This window comes from Macaca mulatta, chromosome 7, assembly GCF_049350105.2.
Source record: "Macaca mulatta isolate MMU2019108-1 chromosome 7, T2T-MMU8v2.0, whole genome shotgun sequence".
Classification (NCBI taxonomy): Eukaryota; Metazoa; Chordata; class Mammalia; order Primates; family Cercopithecidae; genus Macaca; species Macaca mulatta.
In genome coordinates this window covers 33,738,544-33,754,146 of record NC_133412.1, presented here as the reverse complement: position 1 = coordinate 33,754,146, position 15,603 = coordinate 33,738,544, and the positions used below count along the sequence as shown (strand labels likewise).

Genomic DNA, 15,603 nt, shown 5'->3' with positions numbered 1-15,603 from the left:
AATAATTTGTAGTATTCCTGTATTATCCTTTTGTTGTCTGTAGGATCTCTAGTGATATCCCATGTTTTATTCCTGATATTGGTAATTTGTTTATTCATTAATTTTTTTTTCTTGGTCAGCCTTGTTAAAGGTCTGTCCATTTCACTGATTTTTTTAAGAACCAGCCTTTTGTTTCACTGATAATTGTCTATTTTCTATTTTTAATTCCATTGATTTCTACAGTTTTCTTTATTATTTTCTTCCTTCTGCTTATTTTCAGTTTACAGTTCTTTTTATAGGTTCTTGAAGTGGGGGCTTAGATTATTGATTTGAGACTTTTCCTACATACATGCATTTAGTGCTACATATACCTTTTCCTAAATGTATGCATTTAGTGCTATAAACGTCTCTCAGAACTGCTTTAGCAGCATCTCACAAATTTTGCTATCTCATTTTTATTAACTACAATGTATTTATTTTCCTTGGCTTTCCCTCTTTGGCCCATGAATTATTTAGAAGTGAGTGACCATTGTAAAATTATATTTTTTAGTATGTATGAAATTTTTCATAATAAAATGTTCAGAAAATAAAAGCTTATAGGAAGGGACTTAACTGCTCCAACTATATTTGAATTTCCCTAAAGAAGTACTGATTGTCATTGATAGATAATTGTTTTTAAATTTTAGAGAATTTTGGAGAATGAAGGGAATATTAGAAAACTAGAGACGGGTAAGTGCAGTTTTGATTTTGAGGAGGACGTTGGAAACTGAAAAATACTTACGGGTGGTTTGGACAGCTTTTATAATCAAGAATCTAGAATGATTCATAGTTACCATAGACTTCAGATGAATAAACTCAGGTGTGCAAAAAAAGCTTCTGTAACAGCTTTTTTCAAAGCAGTTATGTGTTAAAACTGAGTTGAGAAACAAGATGGTAAATATAAAATTTATTCATGAGTAGCAGAAAACAATCCAAAGGTAAACATATTCTTTATCCAGCTAGTTTTAAAGGGATGGACAATGTGTTATCATGAAAAGCCTTATAACTTTCTCAGTTTGTAATACTAAATTTAACCAATACTAATTTAACCAAACTCTATCACTCTTCCCTTATAAATCTGGTGTAAGCAAAGAGTTATTAAATTAACTTTTAGCTGTATTGTTGTTTAGGAAGAAGCAGAAAAGAAACTGAGAAAGCAAAAAGAGATGAAGCAAGATTTTGAAGAACAAATGGCCTTGAAGGAATTAGTACTACAGGCTGCAAAAGAGGAAGAGGAGAACTTTAGAAAAACTATGCTAGCTAAATTTGCTGAGGATGATCGGATAGAATTAATGAATGCTCAGAAACAAAGAATGAAGCAGCTGGAACACAGGAGAGCTGTGGAAAAACTTATTGAAGAACGTCGCCAACAATTCCTTGCAGACAAAGTAAGAAAAACTTGTGAAGTTTTTTTGGTCGTTATCATTAAACAGCAATTAGCTCATGTATCATCCACTAAACATTTACTGAGAAGCTTTATATGCCAGACAATGTTAGTATGTTTACTAATATATATATAAATTTTCTGACCATTTTTGCTACTAGAAAATATTTATTGATGCTTTCTATGTGCTAAACACTGGTTGGTATTGAGAACATGAAAGGTAAATAAAACTAAGTCCATGTCACCCATGAATTTATGGTCTTGGTTAAGAAAAATATATAAAAAGTAATTATAAATATGTCATGTACATGTGATAATAGGTTACAGAGCTATGGATGTTTTGGTATGGCAGAGAGAGAAACAGATCATGAACACCCTGCATGCTATTTTAAGAAGGTGGGCTTTTCTAAGGGAAGCCACTGAAGATTGGAAAGCTGTATGTTAAGATCTGCACTTTGAAAGACAATTCAAGTGAGAGCATTGAAGGTAGATAAGAGATGAGTAAGCTTGGAGATAGGAAGATCAGTAAGTAAGTTATTATAATAATCCCAGTGACAACTGGTGAAACCCATGCAAATGGAGAGGGGATCCACCCAAGAGATATTAAGGATATGGAATTGATGGGGCTTGGTGACCAGTGAGATCTAGAGAGGTGAGAGAAGACTTAAGGATACTACTAATAAATAATACTGTCATTCCATCTTTTTAATTATTTTTGATTATTTTTATTTTAAGTTCCAGGATGCATGTGCAGAACATGCAGGTTTGTTACACAGGTATACACGTGCCATGGTGGTTTGCTGCACCTGTCAACCTGTCATCTAGGTTTTAAGCCTTGTATGCATTAGGTATTTGTCCTAATGCTCTCCCTTCCCCTTATCCTCCCCTACCCCCTGACAGGCCCACAGTGTGATGTTCCTCTCCCTGTGTCCATGTATTACTACCGTCTTTAATGGGTGACTGGGTGATATCCTAAGGAAAGAGTATAGAGGAAAAGAAATGATTTTGAGGGGGCAAATAATTCTATTTTGTCCACCCAAAATGATTTGGGTGGCCCAGGGGAAGATTACTAGTTGGAAATGCAGATTTAAGTGTTGGAGAGGGAATTAAGTTTTTGGCTTTGGACACATTGATTTATGTCTCATCTGTAAAACTAAATACTTATATTCTCTCACTGGATTTTCGTGGTTTAAGAACCAAATGGATAATATGTAGGTGTTTTGAAAACTGGTAGGAAGAGAAGAATTTACTTTTAAAAGGAAGACTCAGTGAGACTTACATGACTTCTTTTAAAACTATACAAAGTAGGAGTCAAAATAATGCAAATGTTTCAAATATGAGAAATTTATGGGAATACAAGTGCTGTTATATTTCATATTGGAGCTCATCTGTTCTCAGAAGCTAAGCAGAAATCAGGCCTGGTTAGCAATTTGGATAGGAGAAAGCTCCTGGAAAAATTAGCAAGACAACTAACTAGAAATCAGACTAAAAACTAAATGGAAATCAGATAAAGTCACCTAATGCATAGACACTTATACAAATAATTTATGTCTTAATTTTTAAAGACTTATAAATGTTCCCAATATGAAGCTGTCGGCTTAGTTTTGTCAGTTCGATTGGGCAGCATTTTTGTTCTGCCCCCAAGGCAAGGACAGATCTTCATGATGAAACTCATTAACACCATTATACAATCCTATAAGGTCTAACTATGTTTTCTGGATTTCAGAGATATTCCTAAATAGGTATCTATAATTCTGTCTACCTCTACAAAAATCATATGGTCAGACAAAATCTGAAACTTCCCAGGAGGTAGTTTCCTACCACCAAAGCTATTCAGAATTTGTCCTAAATGGATACGTTGATTTCATAACTACCTAAACTATTTAATTTTTAGGATAAACATTGAATGTGGCCTACCAGATCCTTCTTAGGAAATCCTGCATTAGCCCAAATTAGACTCTACCATTGGACAAAAATCTATCAAGTTTGCTTTCCCCTGTAACATTACAGAACTTTCCTGTATCTCCTCTTTATAAGGAATGGGTGAATTAAGATAGAATTAGGTTTGAATGCAAGTACAGTCTCAAATTAACAGTGGCTTAGTAGATTACTGTTCTTTCACGTAGTTCAAGTCATCTTTTCTGTATGGCCCAGAATTTTGATGTGATTACGAGTATTCAAGAGCTCTTTCCTAAGAAATACTAGTGGAATTCTCATGCTTCATATCTTTTAAAATGTATATATATATATTAATATATTTTTAAAATATATATATATTTTTAAAATATATATATTTTAAATATATATTTCATATCTTTTAGATATTTCTGATCTTCTTTATTCACTTTTTGTTTTACACTGAAAACTCTTCAGCATCTGGCATATGGTAAGCATTCAGTAAATATTTACTGTGTCAGGCAGTCACTCCTTTGAATATTTTTTCCCTTGGTAATGAAGACACTTTCCTGAAAATATTTGTTTGCCTCCTTGTAATTTTAAAGGAATAATGATAGTAAAAAATGTGTACAGACTACAGGTATGTGTACAGACATAAAATATACATTATCTAGAATCTTTTGAACTTAGTGTCATAAATAGTTCATCAATTTTATCTAATTCATTGCATGAGTAGTTTTATTTGAAAACTTCGTATAAGATTAATGTACTTTGTGATAACAAAATTTGATCTGCATTTCCAGCAACAGGAACTAGAAGAGTGGCAGTTGCAGCAAAGGCGGCAAGGATTTATTAATGCAATTATTGAAGAAGAACGGCTAAAACTTCTCAAAGAGCATGCTACAAACTTACTAGGCTATCTCCCTAAAGTAAGTGAGATTTATCTCAAGCTGTAATCTTCATGACCTTTAATAATGAAAAAAACATGGTATTTGGAATTTAGAGTGCCTAGATTTTGCTCACTTCTTGCTCGGTTATGAAGCAGTGATGGGATCCTGTCCAGGCACTGAACCTCTCTGGGCCCATTTCAGTATATCTACAATGATTGGTCTTGGCACATTATTAGAGGTATGAGCTTGATTTACTGAATTTGTACTTTATTTATCACCCAGGCTGGAGTGCAGTGGCAGAATGTCAGCTTACTGCAATCTCCGCCTCCCAGGTTCAAGTGATTCTCTTGCTTCAGCCTCCTGAGTAGCTGGGATTACAGGCGTTTGCCACCACACCCAGCTAATTTTTGTATTTTTAGTAAAGACAGGGTTTCGCCATGTTGGCCAGGTTGGTCTTAAACTGTTGGCCTCAGGTGATCCATCCGCCTCGGCCTCCCAAAGTGCTGGGATTACAGGTGTGGGCCACCACACATGGCATGAGCCACCACACATGGCATGAGTTTGTATTTTAGAGGTTCTTTTCTTCCCTTTTAGTATATGAAACCTAAAGCTACCCTACAACAACTGTGGTACTTATACGCCAAAGCTGAGAATGTGTATGAAAACATTGTCATTGGTAACACCAGTAATAGGAACATGCTTGAACCGAGTTTGAGACAGATCTGCTCTATAGTAGGAAGTTGTAACTAGCTAAACTTGATTTTTAAAATTCCAGAAGATAGTGAATTTTAATGTATACCTGAGACACACTGTGACTTCAAATAAAATAGTAACTGGCTGGGCATGGTGACGCATGCCTATAATCCCAGCACTTTGGGAGGCTGAGGCAGGAGGATCACTTGAGCCCAGGAGTTCAAGACCAGTCTGGGCAACATAGGGAGATCCCATTACTACACAAAATAAAAAGTTAACTGGATGTGGTGATACACGCCTGTAGTCCTAGCTACTCTGGAGGCTGAGGTTGGAGGATTGCTTGAGCCTGGAAAGTTGAAGCTGCAGTGACCCATGATCTTGCCACTGCACTCCAGCCTGGGCAACAGAGTGAGACCCTGTCTTAAAAAAGTAGTAACAGTTTCATAGGACACATAAACATCTAGACTCATATAAATAAGATCACCATCTTTCAGCTATAGAAATGCCGTTTCATATTTTATTCAGTAGAATCAAGTGCATATTTTACATTCAGTCTGGTGCTAAGGAAGGAAAAATATATAAATATATAGGTAATTATTGCCTGGCCACAGGACTTTTGATAGTCTAATTGGTTACGTAGGATTAAGGAATGCAAAATGATGTATTAATGATAAAATCCATATGTAATTAATAAATTTCATAAAATAAATTATAAACTATAGGAATGTCTTTGGGATGTGATATTTTTGTAGAGGAAATAATTGTGGAGGCAGCAGGAGTGATTAATAAACTTGATATCCAAAAATGATCTTTATCCTTTAGATCCTAATGGCGCCAAATGACCTCAGTTATCCTTAAAATTCTTTAGATTGCAAGATAAGTAAATATTTAATTTTGTTTTAAAGAGCCCTTTGCAGTATACTATAGGGGAAAAGAAAAATAGAACAGTGAAGAATTCCAGAGGGTTTGCTTAAATGGCTTAGCTCCAAACCTGGATTCTTTTCTGCAAGACTGATTGATTGCTGATTAGCCATAGAATTGACACATGAAGAACTAATCCCATGCATGAATCTATCGAAGCTCACCCTTATATCATATTATAGAGCTATTTAAAGAAAAGGGTAGGGTACACTATAGATGAAATGCCTTCCTATCTAGGTAATCCAAGCAGTAGAACTTGAGAAGAGCTCAGATTCATATGACAAGCTCCTACACTAGAGCTGATAAATCAGAAAATTGCGTCAGTCTAGGAATATTCAATATATATGTAAAGTCTTATTTTGTTGAAAAGTGTTGATTTTTTTTAAAAGTTTCATTAATCTATTGAACAGATTTCATTACCTTGGCGATAACTTTACTAACCTCATGTCTTTGTCAGTCTTAAAAGCATTTAGTGAAATATTCTGATATTCAAAAGTAACCCACAAAATATTTTTCTTGTAGGGAGTATTTAAAAAAGAGGATGATATTGATCTGCTTGGTGAAGAGTTTAGGAAAGTGTATCAGCAAAGGAGTGAAATTTGTGAAGACAAATGATAACATCAAAATTGGGTAAACCCTAGATTTTTCGTATGTTACCACTAGATGTCAGCATAACTTTTGTTTTACAGTTCAGCGGCAGTAGGAATCCATTGTCTATTTGGATTTTGTAAGTCATCACTGAATTTATAACTTGTAAACAATTATCAGATAAAAATTAATTTTAATCAAACTGTTATTTTTTGTACTGATAATTTGAAAATCCGATTTCTACCACACTACAGAGCATTGTTTGCATCCCCATCCTCAAGACAGTGTATGTACCTTGACTAATACAGAACTCTACCCCAAAGTGAACTAACTGCCTTCTCTCTGTATTTAGGAACTTTCCTTACTCAATTTAGCCAGGGAAATAAATATTTGGAATTTTCTTTTAAAGCATCTTTTTCGGTCTACTTCAAGGGAGGAGAACTGTAAATGAAAAGAGTCAAGAATTTTATTATCTAATGTGCTTAATTGTCACGTTCAGTAAGAACTTAACAAACTCAAAAATAGCTAATAAGTCATAAGATAGCAGAATCAAAAGTTAAATTGTTGCTTTATTTTACAAAATTTTTTCTAATAACTTACATATTAGAATAATGCATCAGTTTTATATCTCCCAAATCTAAAAAGGGAATTCTTTGAAATTATTTTGATTTCATAATCAACTATATTACTTATGAAGAGTAAAAATAATTCAAACCATTACAATAAGTAAAATGGGTATCCACCACATACTGTCATAGAGACTAACTGAAGTAGGGATCACTTATGAATTTCCCCATTCAAGTGCTTTCATAAATTCCTCCTCAGTGAAAGACAGCATCTTGGCAGCTTCAATATGCATCTGTTAAAAAAAAATCAGTATTGTCTGATTTAGTATTAAGAGTAGGCCACCAAACAACAGGAAGTTTGTAAAAATGTGTGGATAATATATTGTCAGAATGTAAGTTCTGTTGTAGGAATGTATACTGTTAATTCCAATAAGCATGATATTTGAAATGGTAGTAATTACATTCAAGGACCAACCTATAGAATACTTTTTGTCTAACAGTAGTATTGAACCAACTTATTTTTAAGATAATAATTCTATAATATTGTAATACCTGACCTTTGCAAAGAAGGAAAGTGTCAGAACTATGAATTTTTAGATAAAGCAGCAACAGTGGTTTGGAAGCAATGTTCACTCTAAGGTTTGAAGAGGCAAACAGTCCCCTAAGATAATAGTCATTCTTTAATGTGGTACTTTCTGTAGTTGAGACATACCTGTACTGTATTTTCCAGTCCCATTTTCTACACTAATTTACTTATGTGAAAATATCCACTTGCTTAGATGACACATACATAAATCTCACTATACATGTTAGATTTCATATGAATAATGCATTTTATATGAAATTCAGTGCCTAAAGATGTCAAAAATTAAACATACCTAAAGTGAAAAATGCTGAATTGTTTAGTAAGAAAGGTACAGATAATATGATGATTTAACTTTAACGACAGACTCACCTTTTGCCTTTTTAAAACGTCAATTAATTTTAACTGTTTCTTGAACCCTATCATTAATTCTCCTTTTTGTTTTTCTAGCTTCTTGTTTTCTGATTTTAACACTTCAATTTTTTTATGTTCTTCATTTGCTATGTCCTACAAAAGGAAAAAAAAGTGGCATATATTCTTTTTTAATATACAGCCTTTCAATGGACAGAATTATAGACTACCATCACAACAGTAATAAAAAGTACTTTTTAAAACTGAAATATAAATTTTTTTGTAGATAAAAATTGCTTTCCATTATCGAATTACTGGAATTTGATAGCTTTTAGTCATGCTCAGGTATTTCCCATTTTTAAAAAAGTTTTAAAAATAACTCAGTTCTAATTCTAGTAACAGCAAAGTAGCTTGTATTGAACCAACATAAACTCTGGATTTGTGAATTTTAAAAAATATATTTGAAGGCACAGATGAATAATCAATAATAAGTAGAAACTGGAAGTGGTATGATCTTTGAAAGAGCAGAAATACTGGTTTAGATCCACATTCAACTAGCTTCTCCTGAAAGCGCTTTCCAGTTCGTGGGTTCACAGAGATAAGAACTCAAGCAAAAAGTAGTAGTCTTATTGGACTGAGGAGTCAGAGAGCAGGGCTGCCAAGGTGGTACAAATTTTTAAGTAGGAAATTCTAGAAAAAAGAGACCCCTCAAAACATGCATACGTATTTCCCTCAAATGCTTGGCAGACATCTAAATACCATTTACAGGGTGAGACACCTAGGTACCTGTGAAAGGAAATGGCTGTAGTCTTTAGCTAAGCAGAGAATTTACCCACTTCCCATGACAAGGGGGAGACCAAGTTTGTAATCTTGGTAAAAATGGACTGGATAAGGTCTTTAGCAATTTGAGCAAAGCAGAAAAAGGGTCAGTAGAAATCATTAAGTATAGGAAGATCTATACTTGAAATGTTAAAGGAAGTAATTCATACAAAAGGAAAATGATACCAGAAGGAAATCTGAATCTCTGTACACACACATAAAAAAGATGGAGAAAAAAATAGAAATAGTAATGTGAAATCTATCTATAGATATGTGTGTGTGTGTATAGAATTTTTCTTTTCAAAAAAAAAAAAAAACACCTCTTTAAAAGATACAGCGTTAGCAAAATGGTGGATTAGGAAGCTCCAGGCCTTTGCTCCCCCCATTGAAAGACTGAATATATGATACCCAGACCAAAGTAGCTTTGGGAGAGCTCTAGAAACCAGTCAGTCAGCCAGCAGAAGCAACCAAAAGAATGCCTAACTAAGAAAAGGCCATACTCAAAATAGTAGGAAATGTCATGGTGTTTTTCTTACCCTTTCCCCACATACTCCCTCGCACAGCACAGTCAGGAAGAAGCCACCCAATTCCCAGTTCCCTCCCTTGGAATGGAAGGAAAAGAGTAGACTTGCTTGCAACATTCTGGTTTTTCTGGGGCCTGCCTGAGGGACTGGTATCTGTCTTGCCTGACTCAGTACTGATGGGAACAGCTGCGTCATTTGGATATCAGGTTGGAAGCTGCAGAAACCGGTGGTTGGTACCCTGAATGTGAGAGGTGCAGTGAGTCCACAGAACTGCAGGAACCTGGTGGCAAAAAATTATGGGCAGAGGAATACAATACAGCATCTAAATCTGTGAGAAGTAGGTGAGACTTTTAGGTAATTAATTAGGACATTTAAAAGAAGCCATGTGTATGGTAAAGTGGAATAAAAACACACAGGCCCAGGAAAGACACATCCCCAGAAAAGGTTTGAGAGAACCTCAAGACTTTACACCACGCTGATTAGTGAAGGTCTTTGCTTGCATGCAGCCAGTCTGCAAGACTGAGAGAACTGTTTTTTCAAACACCCATTTTTCAACGTTAAGATCACAAGACATCCAAAGAAACAGGGAAACATGGACCATATTAAAGGAACAAAATTAATATCCAGAAATTTATCCTAAAAAAACAAAGGCTTCTCACTTATTAGACAAGGACTTTAAAATAACTGCCATAAATATGCTCCATGAGCTGAAGGAGAATATTGACAACTAAATGAAATCAGGATACCTATACATTAATAAAATGAGACTATCAACAAAAATTACAAAAAAGAACAAAACAAATTCTAAAGCTGCAAAATACAGTAACTGAATTGAAAAATTCACTTGAAGGGTTCCAGCAGAACAGGTCTTATACCTGCTGAACAGGTATAAGAAAGAATGAGCGAGCTTTCAGACAGGTCATTTGAAATGAGCAGGTCAGAGAAGCCAAAAGTAAAAGAATGAAGAAGAAAAGTGAACAGCAGCTAAGTGACACCATCGAGTGGGCCAATATGTATATTAGTGTAATCTTAGGAGAGAGAGAAAAGGAGACAAATAACTTATTTGAAGAATTAATAGCTGAAAAATTGCCAAATTTAAGGAAAAATGGATATACAAATACAAAAAGCTCCATGAACTCCAAGTAGGATAAACCCAAAGAGACCCCCACAGCAAGACACATTTTAATCAGTCGAATGTCAAAGAGAAAATCTTGATAGCAGCAAGACAAAATGGCTCATCACATGCAAGGGAGCATCTGTAAGATTATCAACAGATTTTTCAGCAGAAACTTTGCAGGCCAGAAGTCAGTAGGATGATATACTTAAAGTGCTGAAAGAAAAAACACCTAGAAGAATACTATATCCAGCAAAGTATCCTTCAAAAATGAAAAAGAAATAAAGACATTCCTAGATAAAAGCTGAGGAAATTCATTACCACTATATCTTCCCTACAAAATCCTAAAGAAAATCCTTCAAGTTGAAACAGAAGGATACTAGACAATAACGCAAAGCTATATGCAAATATGAAATTCTCCAGTAAATGTAAATATTTGGACAAATATAAAGGCCTGTATTATTTTAATTTTGGTTGACAACTCACTTTTCATTCTTTCATAGAATTTAAAAGACAAAAGCATAAAACATACTATAAATCTTTGTTAACGGGTACATAACCTAAAGATCTAATTGGTGACACCAGTAAAACAAGGTAGGACAGGGGCTGAAAAGCAGTAGAGTCTTTATATACGATTGAAGTTGCATCATTACACAAAATGAACTAAACACTAAGGAAGGCAATAAGGGAGGAAATGAGAGGCTAAAAGTCCTCAAGACATACAGAAAACTGTGAACAAATAACAACAGGCCTCCCAATAACTTTAAATGTAAATGGACAAAACTCCCTAACCAAAATAAATTGAATAGAAGAATGGATTTTTAAAAACTAAATTCCAACTTTATGCTGTCTACATGCAACTAACTTTAGATCCAGAGATATGCATAGATTGAAGGTAAAAGGATGGAAAAAGATAATCTGAAATTTTGTAACCAAAAGAAAACAGGAGTGACTACAGTAATATCTGACAAAATAGACTTTAAGTCAAAACTGTTAAAACATACCAAGAAGGACATTATATAAGAACATATGAGTCAAACAAAAGGGCCAGTTCAGCAAGAAGATAGATACAATTATATATGTACCAAACATTAAAGTACCCAAATATATGAAGCATTGACAGACTTGGAGAAAAGACCACTCTACAATAAAAGTAGACTTCAATACCCCATTTCCCATAATCGATAGAACCAGTGGATAGAAGACCAATAAGAAATAAGGGACTTGAACAACATTACAGACCAATTAGATTTAAGAGACATAAAAAACAATTCTCTAACACAAAGGCATAAGAAGGATATAATGGACTCTAGGGACTTATGGGTGAAGGGTGAGAGGGATAAAAGATTAATTGGGTTCAGTATACACTGCTCGGGTGATGGGTGTACCAAAATCTCAGAAATCACCGCTAAAGAATTTATCTGTGTAAGCAACACCACCTGTTCCCCCAAAAAGACTGAAATAATAAAGAAAAAATAGAATCATATGCCACAACAGACAAATATGGAGAGACAGGAAGTAGATTAGTGGTTGCCTAGGGCTAGAATGTGGTGCAGGGTGTTGGGGGAATATAGAATGGCTGTGAATGGGTACAGAGGTTCTTTTTGCGGTGATAAAATTGCAAAATTGATTGTGGTGATGGTTGCACAACTTTGTGACTACAAAAAACAACTTATTTATATATTTTAAGTGGGCTGTATGGTATATGAATTATATCTCAACAAAGATGTTAATGAAAATAAATGAGGAGAATACAGTTTTCTCAAGTGCACATGGAACATTCCCCACATTTTATAAGACTGAAATCATACAAATTATATTTTCCAATCACAGTTGATTCAAACTAGAAATCAATAGTGGATGGAAAACTGGAAAATCCACAAATATGCGGGGATTGAACAAAATGCTCAAACTACCAAGGGCTCAAATAAGAAATCACAATGGAAATTGGAAAATAATCATGAGACAAATTAAAACAAAGCTACAATATGCCAAAACTATAGGACAGAGTATAAACACTGCTAAGAGGGAAATCTGTAGTTGTAAATGTTTACATTAGGAAATGGAACAGAACAGAGCCCTCAGAAATAACACCACACATCTACAGCCATCTGATCTTTGACAAACCTGACGAAAACAAGAAAAGGGGAAAGGATTCCCTATTTAATAAATGGTGCTGGGAAAATTGGCTAGCCATAAGTAGAAAGCTGAAACTGGATCCTTTCCTTACTCCTTATACGAAAATTAATTCAAGATGGATTAGAGACTTAAATGTTAGACCTAAAACCATAAAAACCTAGAAGAAAACCTAGGTAATACTATTCAGGACTTGGGCATGGGCAAGGACTTCATGGCTAAAACACCAAAAGCAACGGCAACAAAAGCCAAAATTGACAAATGGTATCCAATTAAACGAAAGAGCTTCTGAACAGCAAAAGAAACTACCATCAGAGTGAACAGGCAACCTACAGAATGGGAGAAAATTTTTGCAATCTACTCATCTGACAAAGGGCTAATATCCAGAACCTACAAAGAACTCAAACAAATTTACAAGAAAAAAACAACCCCATCAAAAAGTGGGCAAAGGATATGAACAGACACTTCTCAAAAGAAGATATTCATACAGCCAACAGACACATGAAAAAATGCTCATCATCACTGGCCATCAGAGAAATGCAAATCAAAACCACAATGAGATACCATCTCACACCAGTTAGAATGGCGATCATTAAAAAGTCAGGAAACAACAGGTGCTGGAGAGGATGTGGAGAAACAGGAAAGCTTTTACACTGTTGGTGGGACAGTAAACTAGTTCAACCATTGTAGAAAACCTTGTGGCAATTCCTCGAGGATCTAGAACTAGAAATACCATTTGACCCAGCCATCCCATTACTGGGTATATACCCAAAGGATTATAAATCATAGCTATAAAGACACATGCACACGTATGTTTATTGCGGCACTATTCACAATAGCAAAGGCTTGGAATCAACCCAAATGTCCATCAGTGACAGACTGGATTAAGAAAATGTGGCACATATACACCATGGAATACTATGCAGCCATAAAAAAGGGTGAGTTCGTGTCCTTTGTAGGGACATAGATGCAGCTGGAAACTATCATTCTCAGCAAACTATCGCAAGAACAGAACACCAAACACCACATGTTCTCACTCATAGGTGAGAACTGAACAATGAGATCACTTGGACACAGGAAGGGGAACATCACACAATGGGGCCTACTGTGGGGAGGGGGGAGGAGGGATAGCATTAGGATATACACCTAATGTAAATGACGAGTTAATGGGTGCAGCACACCAACATGGCAAATGTATACATATGTAACAAACCTGCACATTGTGCACATGTACCCTAGAACTTAAAGTATAATAATAAAAAACTTTTTTAAATTAACAATGTAGTTTATAGATAAAACATATGACAATAGCAGAAAGGTGGGGGGTAATGGAAGTATACTGCTAAAAGGCTCTTAAATTATTCATAAAATGCTATATTACTTGAAGTAGACAGTGATAAACATATATATATAACAAATGCTGAAATGCATACAAAGAACAGATAATGAGCTAATAAAGGCGATAAAATGGAATCTTTAAAAAAGCCATTCACAAAGAAAGGAAAGAAAACATATGGGCCAAATAAAAATAATAGCTAGCTAACAGACTTAATCCCAACCATATTATTAATCATTTTAAATGTAATGGTGTAAGCACCTCAGTTAAAAAGTTAAGAGACTGTCAGATTGGATTTTGACAGTCTTTTGTTTTGACAGGATTTTGACAGATATTGAAGCAAAGTCAACTAGATGCTGCTAACGGGAAGACACAAAGGAGTTACAAGTAAAAGAATGGAAAAAGATAAGACAATGCTAACACGAACTAAAATAAAACTTCAGTTGCATGAATATCAAATAAAGTTAATACAGGTTGAAGTCTGAAATCCAAAATGCTCCAAAATCTAAAACTTTTTGAGTGCTGACATGATGCTCAAAGATGAAATGTCCACTGTAGCATTTCTAAAACACTCTGGTACCAAGCATTTCAGATAAGGGATACTCAACCTGTATCAGAATGCAGGAACAAAAATAAATATAAATAAATAATAAGAGGTCAATTCATTCAAGAGGATTTAACAATCTTCTTAGATATTGGGTATTAATACACCTAATAACCAAGTCTCAAAATACATGATGCAAAAATTGATAAGACTGAAAGGGAAAATAGACAAACTCACAGTTCTATTCAGAGTTTAGTACCCCTCTCTTTATCACTGATAGAATAAGGACACATAGAATACATAAGATACAGAAGTGTTGAACAACACTATCAAGCAATTTGACATAATTGACATTTATAGAATACTCCACCTAACAAATACAGAATGCACATTCCTATCAAGGGCACATGAAATATTTACCAATTTAAACCATATTCTGGGCCAAAAAAAGTATCCATGCATTTAGAATGATTCAAGTAAAACCAAATGCATTCTCTGTCCACAATGGAATTAAAAATCAGTAAGAATGCTATTTGGGGAAAATCCCCAAATATTTGAAAAATGAAATGACAAACTTTTAAAGTTTGTCATGGCTCAGAGGAAATAAAAAAGAAAATTAGAAAGTATTCTGAATAGAATAAAAATGAAAATACAAAAAATCAAAATTGGTGGGAAGTAGCTAAGGAAATTCATAGAGAAACATTTACAGTATTTAAAATGCTTATATTAGAAAAGATGAAAGGATACAAATCAATAGTCTCCACTTCCATTTTAAAAAATTAGAAAAAGAGGCTAGGCGCAGTGGCTCACATCTGTTTAATCCCAGCACTTTGAGAGGTCGAGGCGGGCAGATCACGAGGTCAGGAGTTCGAGACCAGCCTGGCCAACATGGTGAAACCCCCTCTCTACTAAAAATAAAAAACTAGCCAGGCATGGTGGCGGGGGCCTGTAATCCCAGCTACTCAGGAGGCTGAGGCAGCACTGCCTGAACCCGGGAGGCGGAGGTTGCAGTGAGCCAAGTTTGCGCCACTGCACTCCACCCTGGGCGACACAGCAAGACTCTGTCTAGAGGGAAAAAAAAGGAGAAATTAGAAAAAGAACAAATTGAACCCAAAAGTAAGGAGAGGGAAAGAAGAGCAGAAATCAATAAAAAAATAAAAAACCAGTAGAGGAAAATCAATAAAACCAGAATTAGTAAACCTCTAGTGAGACTGATCAGAAAAAGTAAAAAAGACACAAA

At 34.9% G+C, this 15,603-nt stretch overlaps 2 protein-coding genes across 4 annotated transcripts in view; one reads left to right on the top strand and one right to left on the bottom strand.

Moving 5' to 3' along the window:
• Positions 1–6,635, top strand: part of MNS1 (meiosis specific nuclear structural 1) — a 33,042-nt gene extending 26,407 nt beyond the window's left edge. The window contains 3 exon segments of the mRNA NM_001266861.1: positions 1,149–1,406; positions 4,102–4,227; positions 6,325–6,635. Coding sequence (NP_001253790.1) covers positions 1,149–1,406; positions 4,102–4,227; positions 6,325–6,417 — 477 coding nt within the window. The 3' untranslated portion in view covers positions 6,418–6,635.
• Positions 6,636–6,942: 307 nt separating this feature from the next.
• Positions 6,943–15,603, bottom strand: part of TEX9 (testis expressed 9) — a 67,321-nt gene continuing 58,660 nt past the window's right edge. For all 3 annotated transcript variants that reach the window (XM_077939451.1, XM_077939452.1, XM_015142303.3), the window contains 2 exons: positions 7,912–8,046; positions 6,943–7,249 (listed from right to left, as the gene is read on the bottom strand). In XM_077939451.1, the coding sequence (XP_077795577.1) occupies positions 7,172–7,249; positions 7,912–8,046 (213 nt within the window). In that variant the 3' untranslated portion in view covers positions 6,943–7,171. The remainder of the gene's footprint in view (positions 7,250–7,911; positions 8,047–15,603) is intronic.